The following is a 27,313-nucleotide window of genomic DNA, read 5'->3' on the forward strand; positions in this document are numbered from 1 at the left end:
TAAGCATTTTTTTATTTCTCTGTTATTTGGTTTCTACTTTGGTACACATGAGCTGCGGCTATATTTCACACAGAAGCTGACATATCTCATTATGACACGCCCCATAAAACAGAGCACGTATAAATCACCTGGCATGGTTTTGCTTCACCTGGCTGTTATTGCTGAAATATTTATTTCTAAGAGCACAAAAGGGAACATTCCTTGAATCTACAGATGAATAGGACAGGGTAAGCAGCAACCAGATCTGCTGGGATGGGGGAGAGGGACCAAAGACACGGGCTCCAGCGTGGCCGTCTGCAGAGACATGAACGGCACAGACGGAGAAGCCAAACAAAAATTTCAGAAAGACCAGGGCCAGTGGGGAAACACACCTGAACGACAGCCCATCTATCAGACCCCTCTGGCTTGCTCAGTCCTAATAGATTCTGACATAAACACGATAACCCAGGTGGTGTAATACCGAAGCCAGCACGCCTACTCTTTGGCCTAAATCACTTACATGAGTATTGTTTTATTATCCTGGAGCTCTAGACAGCCCCTCCCCGGGCAGGAGCACCATCCATCCCTCCCCATGCCAGCCCCCATGTCCCCAGCCAGTCCCACAGCAAGACCCAGCCGGGCCCTGCCAACTCTAAAATGTCTTGCCCTCAAAAGCCTGGAGATTAAAGGCAGTATCCAGAAACTTCTTCAGAGAAACCAGGTGAGTGTTCCTGTTTCCTGTGGCTGGTGCGGCCGCTGGGTCACGGCCAACGTACCTGGGGGAGAAGAGACAAGTTAAGCGGAGGTCTGGGCCTGGCCCAGCCACTACCCCAGGACTGCATCGGGTCTAATCCCGATCACCACCCTGCTGTAGAGATGAAGAGCCGGAGACTCCAAGAGGCTGAGTGACTGGCCTAAGATCAAAGGAGGTTCTCTCATTCAGCTTTGGCTGCAGAACAAAAACAAAGGTTTACTCTCCATAAGGCAGAACTGACGGGGGTCCCTGATCTGGCATCAACAATCACAGGACCAGAAATGACTATGGGACCCATCCCCTCAATTTCCAATGTGGTCCAGAGAAGGGCAGTGGCCAACAGGTCAGGTAGAGCCAGGATGGGGCCTCATGCCCCCAGAATCCCTTGGGCCCAGAGGAGGCAAGGGGCAGGTGGCAGGCACACCCACAGCCAGCCTCGTACCATATGGGGCGCGCCCTGCTCAGGATGGTCATGAAGCGCGGGTTGATGTAGTCATAGTAGCCCATGTTCTTGTGTTCCTCCTGGCACCACACCAGCTCTGCGCCTGGGTACTTCTCTGCCTCTCGCTTGATCAAGTCGAAGGGGAACGGAGAGATCTGGGGCAGGCAGGGAGACAGCAGAGTATGCCAGGGGAGGGCAGCAGCCTCAGCACCCCTGGTGAGGCTAAGCCCTGCCCCTCACGGGCATGCCTCCCAAAGCTGGGGGGCCGCTGATCTGACCCCGTCCATTACCCTGACTGGGCAAGGGGTTAGGCTGCACCTGTTCCAGGCGGGTGATGGCCACTTGCTCCTCCAGGCCCAGGCTGCTGCGCTCTCTCACCAGGTCATAGTACACCTTTCCAGTGCAGAAGATGAGCCGCTGAACCCGCTCCGGGGCCCGCGCCGCAGCCCCGTCCTCAGGAATCACCCGCAGGAAGCTGGTCCCTGGAGGTCCGACAGGGCACAGACAGCCTGAGAACCAGGCCTCCATTCCTGCCGCCCCACAAGGCTCTCCCTGGTCCCTGAGACTAACCCCAGGTTTGGATCTGTGGCTGCCATGGGCACCTCTGAGCCAAACTATGGAGCAGGGGACTGATGACACCCTGAGACGGGCTGGAGTCAAGGGCATAGCCCTGGGAACATGAACATGTAAGGTTGCAGGCTGGGGTGTGGGTGGGCACGTATGCTAGGAAGGGCCCCTGGAGGGGACAGAGAAGATGGCATCAAGTCCACATCTGATGGCATCGATGTCTGTCCCAAACCTGCTCCCCATCCAGTCATGCCTCCCTCCCGCATGCACTCCAGCCACTGCACCACCATGCTAGAAGGTGAGCAGCTGTCTGGTAGGCGGCTGCACATTTGTCCCTCCCTCCCTCAGCCCTGCAGCCAAGCCCCCACCACCCTGAACATTTTTCCTTCCTGCGCGCACCCACATGCCAGGCACCAAGCCAAGCGCGCAGCAGAGAACTCTGAGTCAAGTCACTCTGGTGTCCCCCAATCTCAGGCGAGGACACTGAGGCACAGAGGGAAAGCAGCTGCCCATCCCCAGCAGAGGAAGGTGAGCACTGGGTGCTCAGGCGGGACGGTCTGCAAAGCCAATGCCAGGGGTCTGAGCTGCTGGCTCAGTCACCCACCCACACCCGAGGGGATGCCCAAACATATACAGGTGAAAAGCATCTGCCCACCATGCCAAGTCCCTTTCTGGCCAGCACCTGCCATCTCCCTCTACTACCTGGGGCTATTTTCCAAGATGGCTCTGCTCTGGCGAGCCTTAGGGCCCCACCTCAGCCCCTCCCTGAGCCTCCCCTGCATCACATCTCAATTCTAACCCCTGATCCTTCAGATGCTTTACCTGACCCTCAACTTTCAGGTAAAGGGGTCTGAAAGCTCCTGGAGGGACACTGGGTCTCCAGGGCCAGCAATGTCTATTTGGCTCAGGAGTAAAAAAAAAGCGAAACTGACTCCATGAATGATACGCAGTGCCCTGCCATCTTAGCTAGGCCCACACCAGGCTTCCCCACTCAGCTCCCCCAGCACAGCCAGGGGGCCTGGCTGCTTGGCCCAGGTGAGCCTGCCCAGACCGTGTCAGGTGGCTACCACACGAACCTCCCAACCTGACCACTGCTGGGGACTGAGCCAGGAGCCACTACAGAGGCACAAGCAGAGGCGAGGATGAGAGTCCCAGGAACAGAGAACCATGGGCCACTAGGACCACCCTTGGCCGCCTCCCCAGTAGACTTGGGCGCTTACCAGATACCATTTGGTCGAAGCTGGACTTGGCCTCTGGGTGCCGCAGCAGAGATTTTGGTGTGAAGATGATCAGCTGGAAGCGAAACATGTGCCCAGCTGCCGGCGGCCCCACCTGGCCAGAGCTCCCGCCCCCGGGGCCCGGCGCAATCATGGCCATTAGCAAGGCAGGCAGCTCACCGGCTTACGGAAGGGCAGCAGGACCTGGCGGCGCAGCACGTGGAAGTAGTTGGCCGGCGTGGAGCAGTTGACCACAATCCAGTTGCAGTCGTAGAGCTGGCTCACTTTGAAGTCCTCCGTGAACACCTGGGGGGCCAGGGTATGGCTGGGAGCTGGCCCACCTGTGGCACCCATGCCCTGGCCCGGGGAGGGAGCACAGCACTTACAGGGTAGGCATCAGAGTCATCGTTGCTCATCTGCAGGAACCTCTCAGGCCTTGCTGAGGAGTGCTCTGGGCCCTGAAAGCAAGTGCCGATGGCATGGACTGGCCTAAGTGTGGGGACCCAGGGCACAGGGGAAAATCTGGGTGGCTTCCTAGAGGAGATGCCCTCTCTCTCTGGAGCCCAAACCACAGTAAAGAACCAGGAATGTGGGAGTAGAGTGGAGAGGACATCTTTAGAGGACGGTCTGGTCAGAGCCACCACATGTGAACATGTGTGGGACAGGAAGAACAGGTAAAAAGGCCAAGATGAGATGCTTCTTCCAGAATATTCTAGAATGGGCAGTTGCCATTTAGTGAGTACCCGCTGTGTGTCAGGCACAGTTTTATGGGCTCCATACATGTTATTCACTAATTCTGAAAGCAGCCCCATGGTGTAGACATGTTTCCTCACTTTACAGATGAAGTTGAGTGGCAAAGAGATTAAGAACAACCCCATGGTCACTCAGCCACAAGGGGCAGATTCGAACCCATGACTGACTCCTACTCCTGCCCTCACCCGCGTGGGTGGCTCTGCTCCATGACGGCAGCAAGACGACACCACACTGACCTCCAGGGTGGCTCCCCGAGGGACGAGGGTGATCTGTCCCACAGCCCACAGACTCCAGTCAGGATGTCCCAGCCTCCCCACCCAGCCTGGCTCCAGCTCCACCCTGGATCTTTCCAGCTACGAGCCCGGGGCAGGTTGCTCCCCTTCTTTCCTCATGTGTGCAATGGGAAACAGGACTGACCGCCCAGCCCAGGTGTGAGACTTCCACAGGATGACGCTAGGCGTGTAGGACGCTCAGCACCATGAATCCTGGCTGCGACGGTACCGTCAGTCCCTGACTGGATGACCAGGCCACGCACAGCAGGCCCTCAGGGACACGCACGGCAGCCCAGCCATCCAGGGTGGGGAAGGCCTTGCCCCAGGTCACAGAGCCAGGTTAGAGGCCGCACGTACTCTGCTCCTTGCACGTCCCCTACCTAGTTGGGCTGCACCCCGCCCCAAGTTGTCTCAAGGGCTCTGCTCCTGCCATCCATCCCCCACCGGCATGCACACCCTCTGTCTTCCCTCTGTGCCGCCACTCAGGAGTAGACCACCGGACGGCACTACTACACAGCATTACGTTCAGGTCCCAGCTTCTACTTCTCTGTCTCAGTTTCCCTCACGTGGAAAGCAGGAACAAGAGCTGCTGCATTTGTTGTCGGGACTAGAAGAGTTCGTACAAAGGGTGTGAAAGAGCACGTGGCCCAGAGCAAACCCTCAGACGTGTCGGCTAATGAGAGTAGCAGCGCAGACATGCGGGCCACCCTGGGCAAACCTGTGTGTTCCTGGGGCCTGGAGGGAAAACACCCCCTAAGCGGGCAAGCAGCCAAGGGCCCACCCACCCTCTCCCAGGCACGCCAGAGCCTTCTGGGCCCCCAGCCACCACGTGGCCCTCACCATGCCCTCCATGCCGTGGGGCAGCAGTAGCACGATGCCGTTGTGCCGCACCCACTTGGCCTGGCCGGTGCTGATGAACTGGTCGATGATGCACTGGGCGGTGTTGTGGAAGTCACCAAACTGAGCCTCCCAGAGGACCAGGGCATTGGGGCTGGCCATGGCATAGCCCAACTCAAAGCCTAAACAGAAGACACAGAGACAGAGCCCGCCGCACACTGTCACCAAGTGGCAGTGACTCCAGTCAAAATCAGCACTTGCTCATAACTCTCCCTGCCCCTACCCATTCTTCCCAGCAGGCCAGAAAGAGTCAGGGGACTCCTTGGGGCCCAAAGGCCAGACTCTCCCTTCCTGGCAGCTCATAACGTGCCCAGAGATACCACCCTCAGCCCTAACCTTACATATGGCCAGCTTCAGCCTTATCGAGACAAGAAGCCAAGTCCAAAGATATCCTAGGGAAGCATCAGGAGTCATCTGCGAAGAGGAACCCCCCCCCCAAAATATGTGCAGTACAGCAAAGGGGAAGGAACAGGATGGGAACTGCCCTCTGCAGGGTTCCTGCTTCTCAGAGGAGGCAGTAAGGGAGGAAGCAGGCTAGTTAAAGGTCAAGCCAAGGAGGAAAGAGTACAGGGGACACAGTCCTGGGAGCCCAGAGCCTCGGGAGGGGCTCTTAAGATAGGGCAGCTGGGTGGTCAAGGTCAAAATAATAAAGACAGGACAGCCTGGGCTCCAAGACCCTCTCTGGTCCCCAGGTATCACAGGGTCCACCTGACCTGCAGGCCGAGTTCTGACCTACCCAGGACTCCATATTCTGAGAGGGAGCTGTTGCACACAGTGTAGGGGGCCTGGTCAGGCCAAAGGTGGTTCATGGGGACACATGTCCTCCGGTCAACTTCCTGGTCATGGAGAACGTGGTGCCGGTGACTGGAGAGAGACAGATGGGGAAGGGATGGAGGGCAGGTGGATTACCACCTGTTCACCCAGAGCAAGTGGGACAGGTAGCAGGAGGCAAGCAAGCCTCTGTCACTGTGCCAGGAAACCTGACAGAATTCCAGAGGATGGCGACACCAAGAAGGCTCTGGGAAGCCAGAGCAATCTGGTCTCTCCTCCAGGTAGCCTCCCTTCCTAGTGGAAGGGGTCAGAGAGGCGGCCAAGCAGCCCTCTGATGGCTTGACCCAAAAGCGGGGCCTGGAGATACTGATGGGGTTACCTGTGACTACCCCAGCCAGATAAGGGTTCCCCAGACATGGTCCAGGAAAAAGAGGGAAGAGCCAGCTCTGCTCCAGAGCTCTTGGGCTGATTCCGGGAGACCCCACGCACAGAGAGCTCTCAGCAATCCCGTGGGGTCAGTGAGGATAAGGCTAATGCTCCTGGGGCCCCAAGGCCCAGAGACCACTCTCCCACCCTCACCTGAACGTGCCCCGCTCCACATCCTGCCCACTAAGCCGCACGTGGATTCCCTCCTTGAGCAGGGAGCCGAAGGCCATGTACTCCGCCAGCGCCCAGTCCACCGTCCGTGTCTTGGTCATGTCCGCACGGCCCCGGAGGATTCGAGAAAGGCCTGCAGGAATGAGCAGCCACGCTGAGGGATGCAGGGGCTCAGCCACCCCAGCTGGGACAGCCGTAGCACCAGGGCCCTAACCTGGTATGTATGTACTCAGTATACACCCCTCACACAGAGCAAGGCCCTGGCAGGCCACAGGAGACCCAGCACCGGGCAGCCCTCCTCCGGCACCCCCACTCCATGAGCAGGCCTGAACTTCTGGCCACCAACCTCCCTCCCTTTGGGAAGAAAGAATAGGCATCAGTAAGTGAGTGTCTGCCACGTGCAGACACCATGTGCATTGAGCCAGGAACATTCCTCACCGGCCACCTGCTACAGAGTGCTGCTAACTGTCCCCAGTCTCCAGATGAGGACACTGGGGCTCAGAAGAAGGAACTGATTTACACACAACCACACCACTATAAAGGTGTCTGGGTCTGAGCAAAGGCACCTGCCCTAGAGGGGCTCCTGCTGGCCCTACACCTGTACAAGCCCGAGGTGACGGGCACACAGAGCAGGCACCCCAAGACACCTGGGCCACCATGCTCGTTGTGCAGGAATCCCACAGGCTGGTCAGAGCATATGCAGGCATCCCACATCACCACAGGGGCCTCCAGGCCACCCAGCCAAGAGGCTGGGCCAGCAACCACCTGCTAGCCTAGGTTCACTCAGGAGCAGCAGGCTCGCCCTCTCTCATCCATCTAAACCACCAGCAGGCCCAGACTCCTGCCCCTTCCGAGCATTCCAGAACCAACCAGCCTCTCCACGGAAGCCCTTGCTTCCCTGCTCTCCTTCTGTCTGACCCACGGACCACCCCAGCAAAGGCACTGTGAAAATCCACGGGGCCCGATATAAGCCTCCGTCACTATCACCCAGCAGGGGGCATGGCTTCCACATCTGCCCACCCTGACAGGAACTACTCTCACGGGCACCTCACAAGAGTGCCAGAGGCTCCAAGAGCTCAGCTGACTGGCCAAGCACCAGGCGGGGACGCAAACCCAGCTCCCCTGACCCCTGAGCACCATCTCCTGCAAGGGCCGTGCCGGTGCCTGCCCGCAGCCTCACCAGTGTGGATCTTAAAGTCCTCCACGGGCACAGAGCTAGCCACCTCGCCGATGTGGGTGAGGACATCCTCGGGAATGCCTGTGGCTGGGCACGTCATGCTCTTGGGCTCCCCGTCCACGTTGAAGAAGCCTGCGAGGGCAGAGACTGTGTGCTTTTGGGTCGCGGTCAGGCCTCTGATCCCCTGGTCAGCCCACCTTCCCAGGACTCAGGGGCCCTCCTCTTCCTTAACCCCACCTGCACTCAAACCCTGACCCAGCCTCGGGACCCGCGACAGCTGACAGCCACAGCTCCATCTCTAACACCTACCCAACAGCTTCTCCTGAGTGCCTGTCGGGGCTGCTCCCTGGGCCCAGGGTCACAGCCATCTAGCTCCAGCACACGAAGGCCCTCTGAGCACCCCTTCCCCAGGCTCCCTCCACTTTGGTGTGCACCTGCCTTGGCTCAGCCCTCCCTTTCCAGAGGACAGCTGGTTGGATATGCTCCCAGGCCAAAGGCATCTCTCCTGTACCCTGCCCACCCCCGCCTGCGGCAATCACCCCCCCCCAAAGCCTCAGGAGTCTCAGAGATGGAGCACGCAGCCTCTGGGCTGGGCCCTGACTGCCCTCACCCAGGACCACTGCAGTCCTGATCCCACGCCCAGGTGAGTCACTCTCGGCCACACACCACTCCCTCACCGGGCCAGAGGGAACTCACCAGGCCAGGGGGAGTCCAGCCAGTGCTTTATATGCAGGATCTTTTTATCCTTGGACCTGCCATATGCCTCTTCACAGATCCGGTCATATTTGGCGATTTCCTCCTGAAATCAGGGTGAGTGCAAGGATTGAGGCAGTGACGGCCTGGATAGCCAGAGGCTGGATCAACCTGGACTCGTAAGCCCTGGTCCCCTTTGCTGCATTCTAGAACTGTCTTTCTGCTGGCCTGCAGGGACCCTGTGTCCAGGGGCTAAAGTCTCAGAGTTAAGGGGGATCCCTCCTGTTCAGCAAGGGACTTGGAGGAAGCTCAGAAAAGACTCACAGCGCTTGCTCTCAGAGCTCCCTTAAAGCAGGAGAACCAATGCATCCATAGATAACTGTGGGGACAAACCCAGCTCAGGGCTGCCTCCTGCAGGAAGCCTTCCTGGATTCCTGCCTGAAGCAGAGCTTCCCTCACATGGCAAGCATTCACTGGCCCAGCAGGCTGTAAATGTCTTTGGCTCTCTGTCCCCCTTGACAACGACAAGCTGCAAGGACAAAGACCGTATTGGCTATTTCTTGAAATCACTGCCAATGTCAACAACTACTCCAGGATTCCAGCTCTGCCAGAGGTTTATCTCAGGCGTCCATGCTGCCCGCCTGCCCACCTCGAACTCCTGCAGGGTGACTGTGCCCTCAGCAATGAGCTTGTCTGCGTACTTCTTCAGCACAGGCGCCTGTCTGTGGATCTGCTTGTACATGAGCGGCTGTGTGAACATGGGCTCGTCCATCTCATTGTGGCCGCGCCGACGGTAACAGACCTGCAAGGACAGCATGAGGTGGGGCTCAGGCCATGCAGGCCTAGTCACTGCACAAGGGGGTGGGGGGCACGGCTGGGGACGGCTGGCAGGACACACCCTTCCAGGCCCTTAAAAGCCCCCAACTATCATGTACCACTGAAAGCCCCACCTCCAATTCAAGCCTTTGCACAGACTCTCTCGGTGGCAGTAAACCTTCCAGCCAGGAAGCACTCCAAGCCCTCGTGCCCACAACACCGCAGATGCAGCCCAGTCAGTCACGCACACCCCCACCTTGGTGCCAGCCCCAAACCCACCAAGTCCACCACAACGTCTTTGTTGAACGTGTTCCTCCACTCGGCTGCCACACTGCAGACGTATATCACGGCCTCTGGGTCATCGGCGTTCACATGGAAGATAGGCGCGTTGACCACACGGGCCACGTCGGTGGGGTACGGTGAAGAGCGGGCCATGCGGGGGTCTGTGGTGAAGCCGATCTGCAGGAGTGGACAGCGCCTCTGCAGAGCTACACAGGCACCGCCCGCCTGGGAGACCAGTGGGTCCAGGAATTCGGGGGGCTCTCTGCCTTGAGGTTTGTTAGGTATGACCAGGAGGGACATGGCACAGGAAGGGTAAGAGTAAAGGGCCCCTCAATTGGGCACTGCAGCAAATCCTACAGCGATGGCAGCAACACCAAGGAAACCCTGCTTGTGCTTTTGTCCTACATTTCATACAGTGGAAGAGCGCAGGCCTGGCTCGCTGCCAGGCCCCACAGCGGCTATGCGTGCAGTGCTAAGCCGGGTGCTCAATTCCCCAAAGCCTCGGTTTCCTTGTCTGGTAAAAGGGCTCATTAAATACAACTTCTCAGGGTTATTCTGTGAAAAGTAAGTGACTTAATGCAAATAAGGCAATTAACTTTACAGGCTCAGAAGAGCTATTAATGAGCACAGCAGCCAGAAGAGCAAAGGCCTGTGACAGCTGTGCTCTCAGACTCACTGGTTCCTAGAGAGTTAAAAGGAGAATCTAGTTTCCTGTCCTGCCTCTGTGCTGGTTACACCTGTATGCCTTTGTCCTTGTAACGCCTCCATGGTGTGTGTGTGTGTGTGTGTGTGTGCATTTACATGTACTGTATACATACAGACACACACCAATTTCACAGACCAGGCTGGGGAGAGCAGGGATCCTGCCTGAAGTCACGCACTAAGGAGTGGCAGAGTGGTGGGATTAAAGCCAGGATCATTTCGGGGCACCCGGGTGGCTCAGCCGGTTAAGTGTCCAACTCTTGGTCTTGGCTCAGGTCACGATCTCAGGGTCCTAAGATCAAGCCCCACATCAGGTTCCATGCTCAGCACAGTGTCTGCTTGGCCCTCTCCCTCTGCTCTGCACCCCCACTTGTTCTCATGCACTCTCTTGAATAAATAAAATCTTAAAAAAAAAAAAAAACTAGGATCATCTCATACTTCCTGCAGAAGTGCTACCTGGGATTCAGGAAAGGGGGACACTGAAGAGGACTGCCAGGCAGCCCAGGTCCTCACCTGGTTGTTGACAACCACATGCACAGTACCATTGGTGGTGTAAGAGGGCAGGTCACTCAAGTGGAAGGTCTCATACACCACACCTTGGCCAGCGAAGGCAGCATCCCCATGAACCAGGATGGACATGACCTGCAGGGCAGGATGTGAGACAGGAGGAATCTGAGCCTGGGCAGCCCAGCTCTGTGTCCTACAGCGCAAAGATCCAAGCACTATTTGTCAGAAGCTAGTACTCAGAGCCCAGTCCTCACAGCCCAGCCCTCGTAGCCCACCCCTAACAGCTCAGTTCCTCAGGGACCAGCCCTCAGAGACCATTACTCTCTCAGAGTTCAGCCCTCAGAGCCCATTCCTCAGAGCCCAGTCCTCAGATCCAGCCCCTCAGGGCACACCCCTTAGGAACCAGGTGGGTTCACCTTCTTGCCCTGGGCATCCCCTCGGTAGAACTGTTCTGCCTTCGTCTTTCCCTGCACCACAGGGTCCACGGCTTCCAGGTGGGAGGGGTTGGCCACGAGAGACAAAGTGATATTTCTGTTGGTGACCCGGTTGATCCTCTCATGGTACATGCCAAGGTGGTATTTGACGTCTCCAGAGCCCTGAAGGTGGAGGTAGGCGCTGATGACCCAGCCCTCTCACCGCAGACAGGCAGACAAGTAGACATGCAAGCCCACCGCGGGGCTGGGACATTCCCTGAATTCTGCTCCCTGGGAAGGCTGCGCTGTTCCTGACCCACACCCTCTTCCAGCCCTCACACTCCCACACACTACCCCTCCCTGAGAAAGGCAGGCACATTCCCCTGGGCCTTGGCTCAGAGGCCAGACAAGCTCCCCCATCAGAGCCCCTCTGCATTACCAACTACCATCCCAGAGTTAACGACAGGGCAAGCAGTGAAATGAAGGTGCTGTTAAGAACAGAGGCATGGCCTCTGGGCAAATATTGGAGCCGCACCTTACCTGAGTCCTTACACCAAATAACAAATACTGTATACACAACAGGTGAACCCATAGTATAGCAGAGAAAACATCATATATCTTGTGATCTTGGAGTAAGGAAGGCCCTTCCAAACAACGTACAGAGCTCAGAAGGCATAAAAGATAAGGCAGCTAAAATTTAATAAACCTGCCGGGGGGGAAGCAAATCCATGCACAGTGTGAGGGGGGAAAGAATCAAGCTGAGAAAAATATTTATAAGACAACTGCAGGCAAAGAGCTAACACCTTCAATATACAAGATACTGTTACAAATCAGTAAGACGAAGCCCCAAATCCCATAGAAAAATGAGCAAAAGCCAGGAAGAGGAATTTACAGAAAAAGAAATATAGGTGGCTTAAAAACAGATGAAAAGACACTCAACTTCGTAACAAAGAAATATGTTAAAATACAAGCATTTTTGCACCTATCATATTGACAAAGCCAGAAAGATCTGACAGAGTAAGTGAGGACAAGGGCCTGGGACCCTCAAGCACGCTGGGGGTGGGCTCACTGATGTCTTGAAGCTCTCTGGGGGGAAGTCACTCTGGCCACGGCCCTCTCAGACACCATCCAACAATGTACTCACACACGTGCGCAAAGAAATTCATTCAGCAGCCTAACCGCCATCAACTGGCGAGGTGAACCCCCATGGCGTGCTCACAGCTCGGGGGTCCCCCGTACACAGCACGAGGCAGCAACAGCTCATTAAGGGAAAACAGCAAGGTGCCCAGTGCTGTCACAGGCTGCTCCCCCCGCCTTTTGCAAACAGGACTGCACCGGACAGCTGTGTGTGTGTACCTGTGTGGAACGCTGGTGGAAGTACACACCTTAACACAAACACACACCGGCCACAGAGGAGCCTTCAAAGAGCAGGAGAGGGGTGGGGTCTCATGAGGGAAACACTCTCATCGAGTCTACTTTTTTTTTTAATAGTGTTCATATTTCTTTTCTGATTTAAAAAAAAATAGTAAATACTTCTGTAAAAAATATCCTTTGACCAAACTTTTCAGTTTACACACGTCACCTCTGTGATTCCTCACCACCATCCTGGGGGGCAGGGGTTTTCATCCCCATTTTACAAAAGAACAAACCAAGTCCAGGGGAGATGAAGGTGACTTCAGAGCGAGTGTGCTGATCTCTGAGAAGCCAAATGAACGGCATCTGGGGGAGATTCTGGGTTGGAAGCCAGGAGATGCGGATTTAGTCCCTGCTCTGCCTAATGTATGGGATGACCTTGGAGCGGCCAGTTGATATGGTTCATTTTAACAAACCAAAGCCCCTGTACTGGGTGCTGGAGGTTCAGGGACAAGGTCCCTGCCTCATCCTGTCACCAGCCTGGAGAGAGGAAAACAGATACACACACACGTGCACAGGCTGGAGAATGCCAGAAGAGAGACAGTAAAGAGAGGAAGGCCATCTGCATTCAGGCCTAGCGTGAGTGATAGCATCAGGGTGGGAGGTGTGCTTAACATATGTGCAGACCAGGAACTGGGGTGTGAGCAGAGAAATGTTCCCTCTGCTCCTCAGCGGGCACAGGAAGCTGTCCTGGGCAAATATATGAGTGAAGAGACCCTTCTGGGCTGGTAGACAGGACCTTTCAAACAGAGTCAGGCCACACAGCCAAAATAAATGCCTTTAGGCCTTTCCCTGCACCTCTCCGGGCCTTAGCTTCCCTAGCTGAAAATAAAGACACTGGTCCGGACTACCTGAGGGCTCTCCCAGCTGTCAGAGATCACAATACTCACTCTAAAACACCTTAGGGACCTCACACAAACACACCCATTTTCTTCCCACTTTTCTACATATCCATCCATCTCCAGGTCTGTTTGAGCCTAGATGCTTCTGGTCCAGCCCCTCCCTAGTCCACCTCCCACATAAATGGGACCAGGGCTCAGCACCTACCTCATCTGCCGCCTCCAGCTTGGGGTCAAACTGGCAGAAGATCTGCTCCAGGTCCTTGCGAATCACGTTGGCCAGCACATTCAGCCTGCCCCTGGAGCCACAGGTGGTAGGACTCTCATCTGGCACAGAGGCCACCTCCCCGGTAGGCCCTAGCATCCCCCACATGCCTGCCCACCTAGGCTATCAGAATTAGCATGGGGGGCAGGGGAACCCTCCGCGTACAGCCCAAAGGAGGCCCAGCCTCTCATCCATCTCAATCTACAAGGCCCATGAGTGATTCTAGCTGGCCAGCTCCCCCAGAAACCATTGTACCTCTCACTCCGACTGTGGAGGCCCTCATAAGCAGAAGCCACCCAGCCTCACGGCCACTCAGCCTCATGGCAGGATATACACGCCCCCACTCCTGCCACCCACCCCTACCTCCCTGCTGCACCCCATCTCCCTCCCCCCACCACCCCCATCATCCAGAAGTGGAGCCTAACCCAGTACCTCAACCCCAACCTGCTAACGCATCATAGCTGCTCATACATGACTCCCAGCTCAGCCAGCAGCGTGTTGCCACAGGACGGGAAGAGGGGATTTGACTGATTCTAAGGTCAGAAGTTACTGGGGGACCTGTCCAGGGGAGCTGAAGTCTAAGGGTAGGGGCAGGAAAGCAGCCAGAAACTCTCTAGTCCGGCCTGGACTTCCCATCAGGAGACAGTTCATTCAGGGGTGGGCACCAGGCTGATCAAGGGCACAGGGGAGGACTCAGAACTCACCCCCACACCCCACCAGCAGACACCAGCCCCAGGCCCACACACACCCTGACCCAGCCTCCAGCTTCACACGGCCCTGTGACGGAAGGGCAGCCCTCTTCCAGGCGAGCCTCTCCTATGTTCTATGGGGGCAGAGCTAGGAGGCCAAAGGAACTAAATGAACAACGCTCAGCTCTTCTGGGCAAAGTCCTCCAACCTTAAACCCTCCTCCCACCCCCAACTATGGAGGCCTGGCCTGGAACAGCCCCTCGGCTCCCAGAGCCCTCCACAGGCCGGGAGCCTGCCCAGCACCACCACACAGTCCCAGAGCTGCCTCTGACTGACCAGTTCCATCCTCCCCGAGAAAGCCACAGGAGCCATGTGTGTGGGATCTCAGACTACTGGGCCAGCTCTGCCTGACCCTCTGACGAGACAGCATCCTCAGAGCAAGGAGCTGTGACAGACAAACCCCAGGCTCCTGGCAGGCCAGCCCACAGGTTGGGGACCCTCTCACATTGCACCTGGATGCCTAGACACCCCTCATGTTAGTGCAGTCTGGGATTGGCCCACCCACGAGCAGATGGAAATGGTCACAGGAAATGATGGGGCTCTGCTTCAGGGACTGCTCAGCATGTCCTCTTCCATCTCGTTCCCCAGGACCCCTGGCCACCCTGACTCGGGCCCTAGGCTGTCTGCTTCACTAGTCCACAGGCTCCAGCTCAGAGGCTAATGCCCAGCTGCCGGGCCAGCCTTCCAAGTCCATGTGCAGTCAGCTTGTAGCTGGGGGGAAAAGCCCTCAGCTCACCTCCACAGACCCCTTGTCCAGGGGATGCCAACCCAAGGCCACCTGCCCAGACCCGGCCCTCACTTTCCTGGGACACATCCCTCCACAGGAACCTCAAAAGGCATGATACACTACTTTTCTGAAATTTTGACCCTCCTGAGGACAGTGGCAACATGGGGAGAGAGAAACGGAGTCTGAGCAAACACGGTGAGTCCCTGCCTCCATGTACCCCTGGCCAAGTGCCTAACTCTTTGTGATAAGCAGGTTCTAGGGCCCAAGGACTAAGAACTTTTTAGGCCATCCCACCTCTCCCCACCAGGTTCCACCAAAACTCCCACTCTGATTTTCATCCCCTCCCTTTCACCTCATTCTGCTGGACCTGGAGAACAAACAGGCTGTGGAGGAGCAGAAAGGGGGCCCACCTGTGTGGCATCCCCAGGATGACATTCTCGATCCCCATCTCACTGGATTTGTCAATGATGGTCTTGAGGGCAGGGATCATGACCTCACAGCCCTCTAGGCCAAATCGCTTCTCGGAGGACCACTTCCGGGCCAGGAAGTCTTCAAATCTGCTTGGGGAGAGGAGAAGGGAAAGGATGGAGAGGATGGGGCTCGCAGGGGCTATTTGTGAGGGCCAGAGCTGGGTGCCTGGGACAGAGGACGTGGCAAAGTCACCTCCTTCTGCATCATCAGGACCTGCCACCAACATCCGCCAATAAGGAGCATAGGTCAGAGCATTTGTCAAAGCAAAGACCTCTGCCTGCACCCAAACCCATCTCTCACCTTCTCTCCCGCACCTCCAGCTCCCAGACCACCATTGTACACACACACACACTACACAGGGCTCCCTCTCCATGCCCCAAAGACCCCTGCACCACTCAACTCATATTCCAGCCTGCACTTCCGCCAGGGATGCATTCTGCACCTGTCAGCTGAGCCCATGCTCTTCAGGGCCCTGCAGCCCGGTGTACCCAGCTTCAGATGGCCAGCGGGCAGAGCCAGGGGGCGCCCCGCTCGCAGGGAGGTGCTGTGACGCTCGCTCCATGGAGGGAAAGCTTCTTATCCAAACATTCCCACAGCCACTTTCTGACCCTCTCCCCCTGCTGTCATATGCTCCTGGAGCCGATCCCTGCCCACCTGCCGCCCGTGCTGCTCTCATGGGCTTCCCCGAGGCCAGGGGACAAGGCCCACCCAGTCTTGACTTCCCCTGCCAGTGATCCAGTTTCTTAGCCAGGGCCTGGGACTTCTCGAAGAGCCTGGAGCAGCCCCTCCAAACACCACAGCCACCCAGGGCGGGGCTGTGGGTCTGACCTCATGGAGCGCACCAGCCGAGCCAGCAGGGTCCGCTTCTCCTCACTGGAGAACTGCATCACGCCAGGCGTCTCGAACTTCTGCCGGATCCACTGGCACTGCTCCACGTCATTGATGAACATGAACTCCAGGCCGATGTGCTGGCAGTAGGTGGTCTGAGGGAATAGGCAGGGACTCCACAAGGAGCCAGCAGGAGGGGCAACTGTTCTGAAAAGGCAGCACCCACCCTCCCTCTAGTAGGCTCCAGAAAGAGCTCACCTCCAGGCGTCGAATGATCTCCCGCAGAGAGAGGGTATGTTCAGACCCCCCGATGAAGGTGGTCGTGGGCAGCTGGAACTCCTTATCTAGGTCAGCTTCCCGCAGGTCATAGAAGGCTGATGAGGCACACACACACAGCCCAGGCAGCAGAGGGGAGGGGAGGGGGGGTCAGGCTGAGTGGGGCCTAGCAGGACCCCGGAAACTTCCAACAGTGTCCCTGGTGCTCTCCCACCAGTTCGGGGCTTAAAGCTCAAGGACCCTATCCACAGGGTCCAGGGAGGGTGAAAGTCAGAGGCCAGCCTCTACCACAAGGGGGGGATGGGATGAGTCTCTGAGGTTGCTGAACATGGTGTACCAGCTAGGGATGATGGGGAGACAGTACAGGGAGGTAGATGGGCAAAGGGCAGAAGAAAGCCTCTACGGCTGGCTGCTGAGCCCCAAGCTCCAGAGACAAGTCAGTTCAAGAGCCCCTCACTGGGCCACAGGTACCAGCTGGGTCTGGAGCTGCCAGAGCGACAGGAACTCTCACCCAATTTATCGATGGTTGTGATTAAATCTGAGGGCACAAAGGAGTCCAGATCTGCATCCAGAATGCCCAGGGGGTCCAGCTGGGCCACATGGTGCCCCCGGATCTGGGAGAAAGGGAAAAACGTTGGGGCCAGGCTGGGACACAGACGGACAGACCCTCACCAAAAGCCACATTCTGGGCCCTGGCCCCTCATCTCCCACTTTAGAATCTCAACCTTCCACCTGTCTCCAGCACCCAGCCACTGCACAATTGCCCAGGCCTCAGGCCCTAAGGCGGCAGGAGCTCAACCTGTTTAAAAGCACAACAGGCAGCTTTCGAAAATGAGGATGCATATGCAAAAGGATTAACTACAGTAGTACTGACAGTCACAAAATTCTAGAAATTTCCCAAATGTCCATCAGTAGAAGACTGGTATATGAATATGGGAAACCCGGACAAAGAAGTACGATAGAGCTGTTACTGCAGTGAGGTCATCTCCACACAATACCGTTAAGCGAAAAAGCAAACTGCAGAAAAGGGTATGTGGCAAACTCGCCATTATCTAAGAAAGAGGAGATTCGAGAAAATATATGCATTTCCACTTATCTGTATATATGCAAATAAATATATGCATTAGACAAATACATCATAAAACAAGAAAAACTATTACTTGTGGAAAAAGGACAAAATAGGGTAGAATGCCAGGGCTAGAAGCTAGACTTTTAAGAATATATTTTGCTTCGAAGATTTGATTTGGGAATCTTGTGAATATTTTATACCACTATAATATAAAACAAAATTAAGTTTTAAAAATTAAAACAAAAACAAGTGAATTCACACATCCATTTGGTCACATAACTACACAATCGACTAACAGAATATCCCCGAAAGGCAAATAGAATTCCAGGAAAAAAAATTACAAATTCATTTCAATTACCAATCAGTAGTGGTTGTATTAAGAGTTATATCATAAAATTGTAGTGTACAGACTGTGGGAAAATCAAGTGAGTCATGGTATTGCTGTTTTTGGGAACCTCTACTTTTGGCTTCTTTAAAAGACAGTGACGTAAGATTAATGAAGAGAAGAAAAAACCCCAAGTCCTGTGTCTGAAGTACATGGAGGCATCAGAATAAACCCATAAATGTGTTATATTTAAAAAAAAAAAAAGTACACAGTTCCTGGCTCTAACCACTAAAAGGGCCCAGAAGTCACGACCAGACCACAGCAGGGACACTCCCAGCATTCCCTGAAGAACTGGCCCATCCAGGATGGGGCAGAAATGCACAAGACAAGCTCGGAGCGTCCTGTCACACCAGACAGCAAAGGGGTACTCCAACTACTGGGGAAGGGAATTAAGGACACAACTGGACAACAGAAAGGATGGTGTCTGTAACAGATCAAACTTACCATATAGGTTTAAATTCATACATTCGTATCATACTAAAAGGAGAAAAACCTTCCTGGACCATCTTCGGAGGACACCTAACACTTTGGAAAATCAGCCAATAAAAAGAAAAATCAAGCACTGATCTTGCCTTTCCTGTACCCTTGCAGCTTAGGATACATGGGGTTAACAACAGAAGTTTCTCCTGATGGAAACATTTCAGGTAATAAACAAAGAAAGGTAGAAACGGAGTATGATCACCCTTTTTACCACTCCTAATGAATTAATGTGTCCAGGAAATAATTATCCAGAGCTGCTAACTGATGAAGTACCACCAGGAAGCTGATTTTGAAACAAAAAAATCAAATCTATATTGAATAAAGCTTCTAGATGTAATTACCAATTTACAGAAATTACACGGGACAAAGGGACAGATGAAGTGACACCATGGGGATGCAATCAACAAAATCCAGACTCAGAAAAACTCTACAGCACAAACAACCTGGTTTCTTACACACACACACACACACACACACACACACACACACACACACACAAAATAAGTAAGTGAATGAATGAATGACAAGCAACACACACATAAAATGAATGAATGAATGAATGAATGACAAGAAAAACACGCACCCATACACACACAGAGAGAAAAACCAGAGAGGTATCTGAAGAGCACAAGAGACTTAAGAACCACATCAGCTTATCACAACCTATGGCTTTATTTGGATCCTGACTCATTCAAGCAGTAAAATCGAAAGACAAACAACGTAAATACCAACTGGGTATCTGATGCCCTTAGGATTATTGTTAACATTGTTAGGGGTGATGGCACTATCATGGCACATTTTGAAAGAGCCTTTACCTACAGAAATACATGCTGAAACACTCGGTGAATGAAATGGTATGTCTGGGATAGGCTTCAACATAATCATCGGCCAACAGGTGAGGGCCCGAGGTGGTAACAGATGATTAGAGACTGACCCTGTAATGGGGGTGGGATTTGCTACACAATTCAGCACTGTCTGTGGCAGGTCATACAAGAGCGAGGAGCCACAGCCGCCCTGGTAGGAACTCCCTCACATCAGGCACAGCCTTTGGCAGACTTCTACCCCATAAAAACACAGTAACAGGCCAGAATTCAGACACTGTCCCGTTGGAAGGACTCTCCTGGGGCATCGTCTTGGCTAAAGAATAAAGAGCCGCTGAAGAGCTGGGAATTGTGCTGAGAGGACAAGGCCCTGAGGCAGCACGAAGAATGTTACCTTGTATTTAACACGGAGTTTTCTGTTCTTTGTTCTTGGTTTTCAAAGGAAATGGTTAGATCATTTTCTGATTCATTCAGCCAAGAGGAACAATTATTACTTCTTTTGCTTGCAGGGGGCCTGCAATCCACAGGTCCTTAGGCCAGCAGGGTGGCCCAACCCTGCTCAGTGTCACTGGTACCCAGGAAGTACAGCTGCCCCTCCCCACCAGTGCCTCACTCAGAGGCAAGGCACCATTTCCATTGGCTAAGACCTCCCCCTCCCCTGGCTCCTGCGGAGGCTTGCTGCTCCTTCCAAGGGAGTCTCTGCCAAGGGCCCCGGAATGCCCTTGCCCTTCCTTCTGCAGGTCCGCCTGACAAGTTGCTCTTAGGAAATACTTTCTGCCACTGATTCCCAGAGAGATCCCAAATGATTACACTTGTTAGGGAGGGAAAACCCAGAGCGGCCTCTCCAATTAGTCCTGTTCGGTCAAGACCAAGACTATGGTACCTCATCAAGATGCTTTGTCAGAGCAGGGGCCCAGACTGGGGAGCCTGCAGGGGAGAGCCAAAGTCCCCAGAACAGAGCAGCCGGTAGAGAAGGAGCTGTTTCCTGAAATATCCATGTACATGGAGGCATCATTATAAACCTGAAAGTAAACCCTAAGTAAGCACCTGCTGTGTATCAGTCCCAGTCCTCCTGGAATGCTCAGTCAAGAAAACAGACACGAACAGGGTCAATCTACTCAATTTTTAAATCTTTAGCGAGACTGATTACTAAGTACTCCTGTAGGTGCGCAGGGCATACAGGTGTGTGAGACAGACAGCGGGGCATACAGGTGAGTGAGACAGCACTCCACAAGAAAGACCAGACCAAACACCAAGGCACGGTTAGTGATATGGACAGTTACATGACAACGAATCATGGGAAGAGCGAGAGCCCCCCGACAGAACGCAGAGAAAGGCTCTCCGGAGATGACTGGAGCTAAGTCAGCCCCCTTCCCATCAGCACCTGGCCACACGCCAGAAGCCAGGCCCGCCTCCCTGCCTGGGCCCTCCCCGCCACTCACCTGGTAGGCCCGGATCAGAGACTGCACAGCCAGATGGTCTTCTACCAGCTTGCTGGTCTCGGTCCGACTGGAGACTGCCGGCCTGCTCTCAGGGAACCGCGGCTGAGCCAGATCCCAGGCGCCTTCCTCACTGGCTTTTCGAAAGAAGCTGTCCCAGGACTGGGCAGAAGTAGAAAGAAGAAAATGGTCAAGTCGGGGCCTGGGAGGAGTGGGAGGTGGCCCTGCTTGGGGGCTCCAAGGGGTGTTGGGTGTTCCTTCACCACTATAGCTCTTAGGACCTTCCCAGGACCCTGCTGAGACCTCTTGTAACAGCCCAGGATCCCCCAACCCCAAGCCCAGATCTCTTCAGCTTGGAAGGGGGCTGGGGGAAGGCTCTAACTTGTGACCCAGGGGTCTCAGGTGTGAAAGCAGCTGGGGAACATGCCCTCACACACTGTGGGTTGACAACCAGGCCCTCAACATCTTCAATGAATGTACCTTCTGAACCGGCAATTCTGTTTCAGTAATTTCTACAGATGTACTTATACAGGTGTGCCTGGATGTACGTGTGAGGATGTTCCCTATGGGACTGTTTATAAAAATGACAACATAAAAAAAAAAAAAAAACAATCTAGAAACACCTGGATGGCTCTGTCAGCAAAGCATGTGACTCTTGATCTTGGGTTGTAGGTTTGAGCTCCACGTTGGGTACAGAGACTACTTGAAAATAAAAATAAATCAAAAATAAAATTTTAAAAAGAATCTAAGTGGTGACCAGTAGGAAACAGGTTAAATAAATGATGGTACATTTCGATTCTGGGCAGTTATGCGGCCTTAAAAAAAAAAAGGTGCATATATTACTATGGATGTAGAACATCACCAAGATATGTCACAGCAAAATGAACCAAGCAAAAGGGGACGTGACTGAGACCATTCGTGTGGAAGCCAAAAGCAAACATGCACATGCTCAAGCAGCTCCGTGTTCCAGAAGAACACAGACGTGTTTTCTTCTCCACACCCTCATCTGAGAGAAGCCAGTGGCACAAGCCCTTTGGAAAGCAATTTGGCAATGCCCATAAAAATGGTATCATGGAGCCTCTGTGACCCAACAATTCCACTTTGGGGAACTGATCCCACAGAGTGCGGCACACACCCAAGATGACAACTGGACTAAGTGACGCCCTGTGGCGCCGGCGGCGACAGCCAGGGACTGGAAATGAGTGAGCTGTCTGTCAGTGGGGACAGGTGTGGTACAGCCACGCCAGGGAACACCATACAACTGGAAAAAAGAACACTGAGCCCCTTGAGGCACTGACACGGAAAATTTCGGCCATATGCTGAGAAAAGAGTGCCCGGCCGTTGTGTAGGGGGTGAACTGAGCTATGTTTGCAATACATTTACTTACAGAAACTCTGAAAGGACACAGAAGAAACTAAGAATAAACTGGGGGACAGACAGGTGGGCACTGAGCAGATCGGGGATGGATCAGGAGGGTGACTTTTTATTGTGTAAGCCCATACTTTCTGGTTTTGAGTCATGTTATTACCTTCCTCTGAGGGTGCTTGAAGACGAGGAAGAGCAGCTTCACTTCTCACTCCTCGCTCTGTCATCTGATTTTTTGTTTTTTTGTTTTTTTGTTTTTTTTACAGTCAGCAGGTATTTATTTTATCAGCTCAGTACCTGTGTCAACACTTTTGGCCCTAACTACACAACTACACAACAAAGAGTCTCCTGGGCACAGCACCGCATGACAAGGGGGCAGGGGTGGGTCTTGGACCACGTGTGGCTGAGCAGGACAGGACTGGGGCTTCCCAGGCCAGACTACCACCAACGGGCTGGGTCAGCAACACGATAGCAACAGACCCTGCTCACCCAACACGAGGACAAGGCTTTTATGAACGGGGACGCTGGAGGAGCTGACAGGCAAAGGAACCTGGCCAGATCACAGGGCAGGCAAGCTGCTTCTCCCCAGGACCCCCGCCACAGCCCGGCTCTAGAAGGTTCCCTCCTGCATGGCGGGTGGGTGGGGGTGCCGACCTTGTGGACGCTCTGGGGGTTTTCCAACCAGGCGAAGTACATCTCCTCCATGTAACTGGAGGTGCCTCCACGTTTGCTGCTCGGGAAGGTAGCCGGTGGCCCAGACGACCTGCTGCGCCAGCCGAACATCTGGACATCATGTGGGGCCAGGAGCCTGGAGGCCTGCGCCCCAAGCCGGGAGGGCAGCAGTCTCAGCTGACTCATTCTGGACAAGGGCAAGGAGGGAGAGGCATAAACCACAGGACCGGAACAAAGGCTCTGGCACCCGCTACTGGCTCCTCTGGCTTTTGTTGGTTCTACGGGGCAGGTGGCCCCGGACTCAGCACGGATAGGATAGAAGAGAATGGGACAGGCGGCCAGCCCTCCTTGGGTCACGCCTAGTGGGAGCTCCCAGCTCAGTCAACTTCACCAACAGCTATTCAACATCCCTGAGCCCCAATCCTGCTGTGCCCCACCCACTCCAGCCCACACTCCCCCTCTGCTGTCCCCCTAAGCCTGATAGGGGCCCTGGCTCAGGGAGCATTCAGCCCAGAACCCGGAGCCCTGGCTCAGAGGGTCCCAGGGTATGTGCGGGCACTACACCCAAGAAAGAGTGGGCCACGCAGCTGGCCACCCTGGAACTCGAACAAGGGAGTCCTGGGGGGGCTGGCGTGTGCCATGCCTGGCCAGGAAAGAGCCTGAAGAAAGGGGTCTGGCCTCACTATCTCAGGAAGCCTATGGCACTGCCAAGTCTCTGGTCCCCGTCACCAGAAGTGAACAGTGTCTTCCTCTGACTGCAAAACCAGCCCAGAAAGCCAATGATAGGCCTTAATGACCCACTTCCTAGTGGGGAAAACAGAGGCTCAGAGAAGGGCAGGGGAAATATCGAGAGGCAGATCAGAAGCCGGCCCCATGCCCAGCTCACCCCAGCTCTCAGCCAGAGCCACCCTCTCTGGCTCGCCTACCCTGACCCGAGTTTACACTCAGAACCAACAGCACTCAGGACAACCAACAGCTCAGGGGATCCGTACAGGCTGGAGAGGATGGAGAACCTGTAGTTCATCTCATCCCTTTGCCAGGAAAAACTCCTGAATAACCAATTTTAAACACTAGCTTCCTCCACCCCCTCCCCCACCAGAGGACAGTTTTGAGGGCCTGAGAGCTTCCTCCAATCCTGGCAAGCCCTGGGGCTCCCTAGCCAGGCAGACGGGAGTTGACAGGGCCCGCTAAGGCCACTTCCTCCTATGCAGGATTTGTAAAGTAGGACCTCTGTTCCCCTACCCCACCTCCACAACTGTGAGCAAAGCCCCCTCCTTTGCTCCAGCCCAGCATGGCCTGGACACAGAACAGCTTCCCTTGAATCCTCATTAACATCTTCTGCCCAGAGAATCCTAGCCTTTGAGTAGGGCGCAGGACCAAAGCCACCCCACCAGAGGCCACGCAGGCAGGGGGTCCTGCTTCCCTTTACACAACTCAGTCCCAGAAAACATGCCTTCTGGGGCATAAGTGGCTCCCAGGTCCTACCTGGCCCTGAGCCAATACACCTAGACAAGGCTCTCCCACTCTACCCCTGCCCTTTAGCTCAACCAAGTCTCCAGAACTATCTGGCTCGCCTTCTACAAGCCCTTCCAGCCTGCTTCCTCCCCCTTTCCCTCCGAACTCACATGAAGCAAAGAGAAGGGGGTGGTCTTCTCAAGGGAGGGAGAGTAGGCTCCTCCGGGAAGCCAGCAGGAAATCTAAACAAATCTAAACAGAGTAAATTAAAAAGCAAGTGAAGGGAGGCAGAGGGTGGGTTCAGCTGGAACCTAAGCCCACAGTACCCCCAAGCTTCTCACATGCTCAGCCCTGAAGCTTCGGGCTATAAGCCCAGCCCCACAGATGATTCCAGGCTCCACAGCAAGGGCCCCTAGAGGCTCGATCTCCCTGGAAGGCCTGGGCTCTGCGGTCAGAGTGCCAGGATCCCAACACCTGCTCTATCTCTGACTGTCCCTAGACAAATACAAGTATAGGGCTGACTGGGCCCAAATGACCATAGGCAATGAGGGAGAGACACAAGACATACTGGCCTAGGACATCAGAAGAATGGAAACAAGCCAGGAAGTTCTATCATCCCATTCTAAAGCAAAGGAAACTAGACACTAAGACCATTCATTGCAGGAATAAAAGAGCACACGGTCTGTGAGCACTGACTCTGGGGCAGGCACTGTGTTCACTCACCCCCTTAACAATCTCATGTGGTGGGCACTTAGAGTAGCCACACCTTGTAAAAAGGAAACTGAGGCACAGAGTGAGAAGGTGGTGAGTGATGGGGCTCTGTGTGGCTCCAGAGCCTGTGCCCTCCTCACTGCAGAGTCAAAATGTAAATCCAGATTTCCCTTAACCACATGCACTTTCCAACAGCCACAGCCAAAAGTGAACTCTCTACCCGCAACCGCACCCACCCCCACCCCCACAGGGGAACGGGACAGCTCGGGGTGGCTGTGTCCAGAGTGGCCCTAGTGCAGGAACACTGTGTTTTACCAACACTGAATGGTCTGGAGCGGCTATTGGACACTGCTATGGCCTTCACCCAGGCTGGTAGGAGGAAAGCCAGCTGGCCACCCCTGCCCCCATTCTGGCAGGGCTTGAGGACCCAAGAGCCCTGGAGGGGTGGAAACAGAATCAACCCCAGCCAGAGCCCAAGCCAGCCCTGCCACGTCCTGCCCATACAGGCAAAGGCAGTAGCAAAGAGTTTGAGTCAGGCATCCTGTGAACCACCTGCCCAGCCCAGTCCCTGGTGGACAAATAGGTAGGTTGCTCTGAGCAGCTCTTGGGCAAGTCTCCTTTCTATGGACAAGGTTAGTACAACCCCCACCCCCACCCCCACAACCACAGACATGCTATCCAGGAACCCTCCCACACACAAGGCCCTGTCCCAGCTGCCCCGGTGAGGACTGCCCTCCCCTATGTCCACTGCAGAGATGAGTTAAGAGAGCTCCAAAGAGGGGAAGGTCCTCCCCAAGACCTTGAAGCCAGGCAGCAATGGAGGCGGATTCACACTGCTGCAGGTGTACTCTGGTACCACATTCTGAGATCTGGGTGGGCTTTTCTCAGGAATAAACCCAACTCTAGTTGGCTGAACCCAAAAGAAGGCAGACTCCAAGGTAAGGAGCAGGGCAGGGAGGGGTGTGCTTATTTCACTGGCAGAGACAGAGGGCCTGAGCTAAAGCCCAGAGGTTACAAAAAGTACAAAGGTAACCGCGACCTGTTCCAAGAGCCTAGGGCATGTGTAAGGAGTTGCAGGGGGAGAGGCTGCAAGGGCGGGCTCGGGCCCCTGGGTGGAGGGGGAGGGGGTCAGAGTGGGACACTTAGAGTCTGGTTGATTCCACTGCACCCCGCTGCACCTTCCCCTCTCCCCCAACATCTCCCTGGGGATGAGAGAAGCACTTCCCAGGCTGGCCGCGACCCCTCTTCCCCAACATCTCCCTGGGGATGAGAGAAGCACTTCCCAGGCTGGCCGCGACCTCTGGCCCATCCTGCCTCTCTCATGGCCTCAGTTTTCTTATCTGTAAGCAGAGACCGTAGTTAAAGCTGTCTATACGGGCCCGCCCCCAAGAGGTCCTGAGACTTGAAAAACTGCCTGTGCGTCCCACCAGGTACATAACACGGGACCCTCTCCATCACCAGCTCCGCAGTTGTCCGCAGGCCGGCCCTTCGAAAGGGTGAGGAGTAGCAGCCCGCAACCCCCTCCCCCAAGGCCACAAAAGGCAGCCTGGTCATTCTGTGGTCTTCGGGCTGGAGAACCCACGCTGAAGCCTGAAACCCCACCGTTCACAAGGCTCTCCTTCAAGCAAAACACTGCATTCACAGGGTCGAACTTGCGCGAACGGATGAGGGTCCTAGAAGAGGCCGCGGCCAAACAAGGGCGGAGCCAAGGTCACGCTCACTCCCCCACCCCCGCCACCGCCGATGGGGCCCTGCTCAGGACCCCGGGTAGCGGCTCCCCAGGACCCGAGAGCAGAGGGACCGCCCCCGAGAAGGCAGGAATAGAGGAGGTCCATAGACTCGAAGTGGCGGGGCCGCCGCGCTCACCGGGCCGGCGGGTCCGCGCAGCAGCGCAGTCCTAGAAGCAGCAAGTCAGGGGCTGCGCGCAGGGGGTGCGCGGCTTGCCCAGCCAATTACCTGGGTCACATGACGCGGCAGCGCCTGCCGCTCGAGAGCGCGCGCCCCGGAGACTCCGCGCGTCGTGACGTCTCTGTGTACGCCCCGCCCCTTCACCCGCTGGCGCTGTCCGCGGTGCTGACAGCCCAGGCACGCCCGAAGTCTCCCGGGCCCGGGAGGAGTGAAGATCCCAAAGACCACAGGGTGAGAAAACTCCGTATGGCTGGGACACCTGCTGTGGCTCTGAGCCCCTGAATTCCAATGTCCTCAAACGAACACTAAGGAAAATGTACTAGAAAATAACCAGTCATTTGTGTGCATGGAAGGATAGTTTCCGTTTTATTTCCTGTAAAACTTCATGCTATTAAAAGTATCATTGACTTAAGGTTGTTTTGAAGAAAAGAGATAATGCATATAAAGTGGTTACCGTAAAGCCTGATACACCTTTTACCCTTCCATTGTGCCAGTGATGGAGACCTAGATTGCCTTCACCTCCCTGTTGCCACAAACAATGCTGCAATGAAAATCTTCCTACATATTCTCTTATGAACCTGTGTGAAATTTTCTCTGTAAT

The 27,313-nt window shown here is 55.0% G+C and overlaps 1 protein-coding gene across 1 annotated transcript; it reads right to left on the reverse strand.

Annotated features, from left to right (window-relative positions):
* LOC111145064 (oxoglutarate dehydrogenase like) lies at positions 1-26,491 on the reverse strand. The gene is made up of 24 exons (XM_022499677.1): positions 26,407-26,491; positions 24,264-24,335; positions 22,621-22,825; positions 20,605-20,763; positions 16,919-17,021; positions 16,390-16,505; positions 16,132-16,286; positions 15,243-15,389; positions 13,300-13,390; positions 10,843-11,022; positions 10,433-10,561; positions 9,215-9,394; positions 8,769-8,921; positions 8,123-8,225; positions 7,430-7,558; positions 6,232-6,382; positions 5,618-5,745; positions 4,825-5,003; positions 3,346-3,417; positions 3,140-3,265; positions 2,963-3,035; positions 1,494-1,657; positions 1,176-1,330; positions 1-755 (listed from the first exon to the last, which is right to left on the reverse strand). Exons 3-24 carry the CDS (start codon positions 22,822-22,824, stop codon positions 632-634), a joined length of 3,021 nt encoding a protein of 1,006 aa, XP_022355385.1. The 5' UTR covers position 22,825; positions 24,264-24,335; positions 26,407-26,491; the 3' UTR covers positions 1-631.
* Between the last annotated feature and the right edge of the window lie 822 nt (positions 26,492-27,313).

The sequence above is a fragment of the Enhydra lutris genome, unplaced genomic scaffold (genome assembly GCF_002288905.1).
Source record: "Enhydra lutris kenyoni isolate GAN:26980312 unplaced genomic scaffold, ASM228890v2 scaffoldscaffold12, whole genome shotgun sequence".
NCBI lineage: Eukaryota > Metazoa > Chordata > Mammalia > Carnivora > Mustelidae > Enhydra > Enhydra lutris.

Coding starts and splice junctions, on each gene's coding strand:
- LOC111145064 (XM_022499677.1), bottom strand. CDS start 22,824: ATGAGTCAGCTGAGACTGCTGCCCTCCCGGCTTGGGGCGCAGGCCTCC. Junction 3,418..4,824: donor CCCACGGCATGGAGGGCATG/GTGAGGGCCACG, acceptor ACTTGCTTTCAG/GGCCCAGAGCACTCCTCAGC. Junction 3,036..3,139: donor TGCTGCCCTTCCGTAAGCCG/GTGAGCTGCCTG, acceptor TTTCGCTTCCAG/CTGATCATCTTCACACCAAA.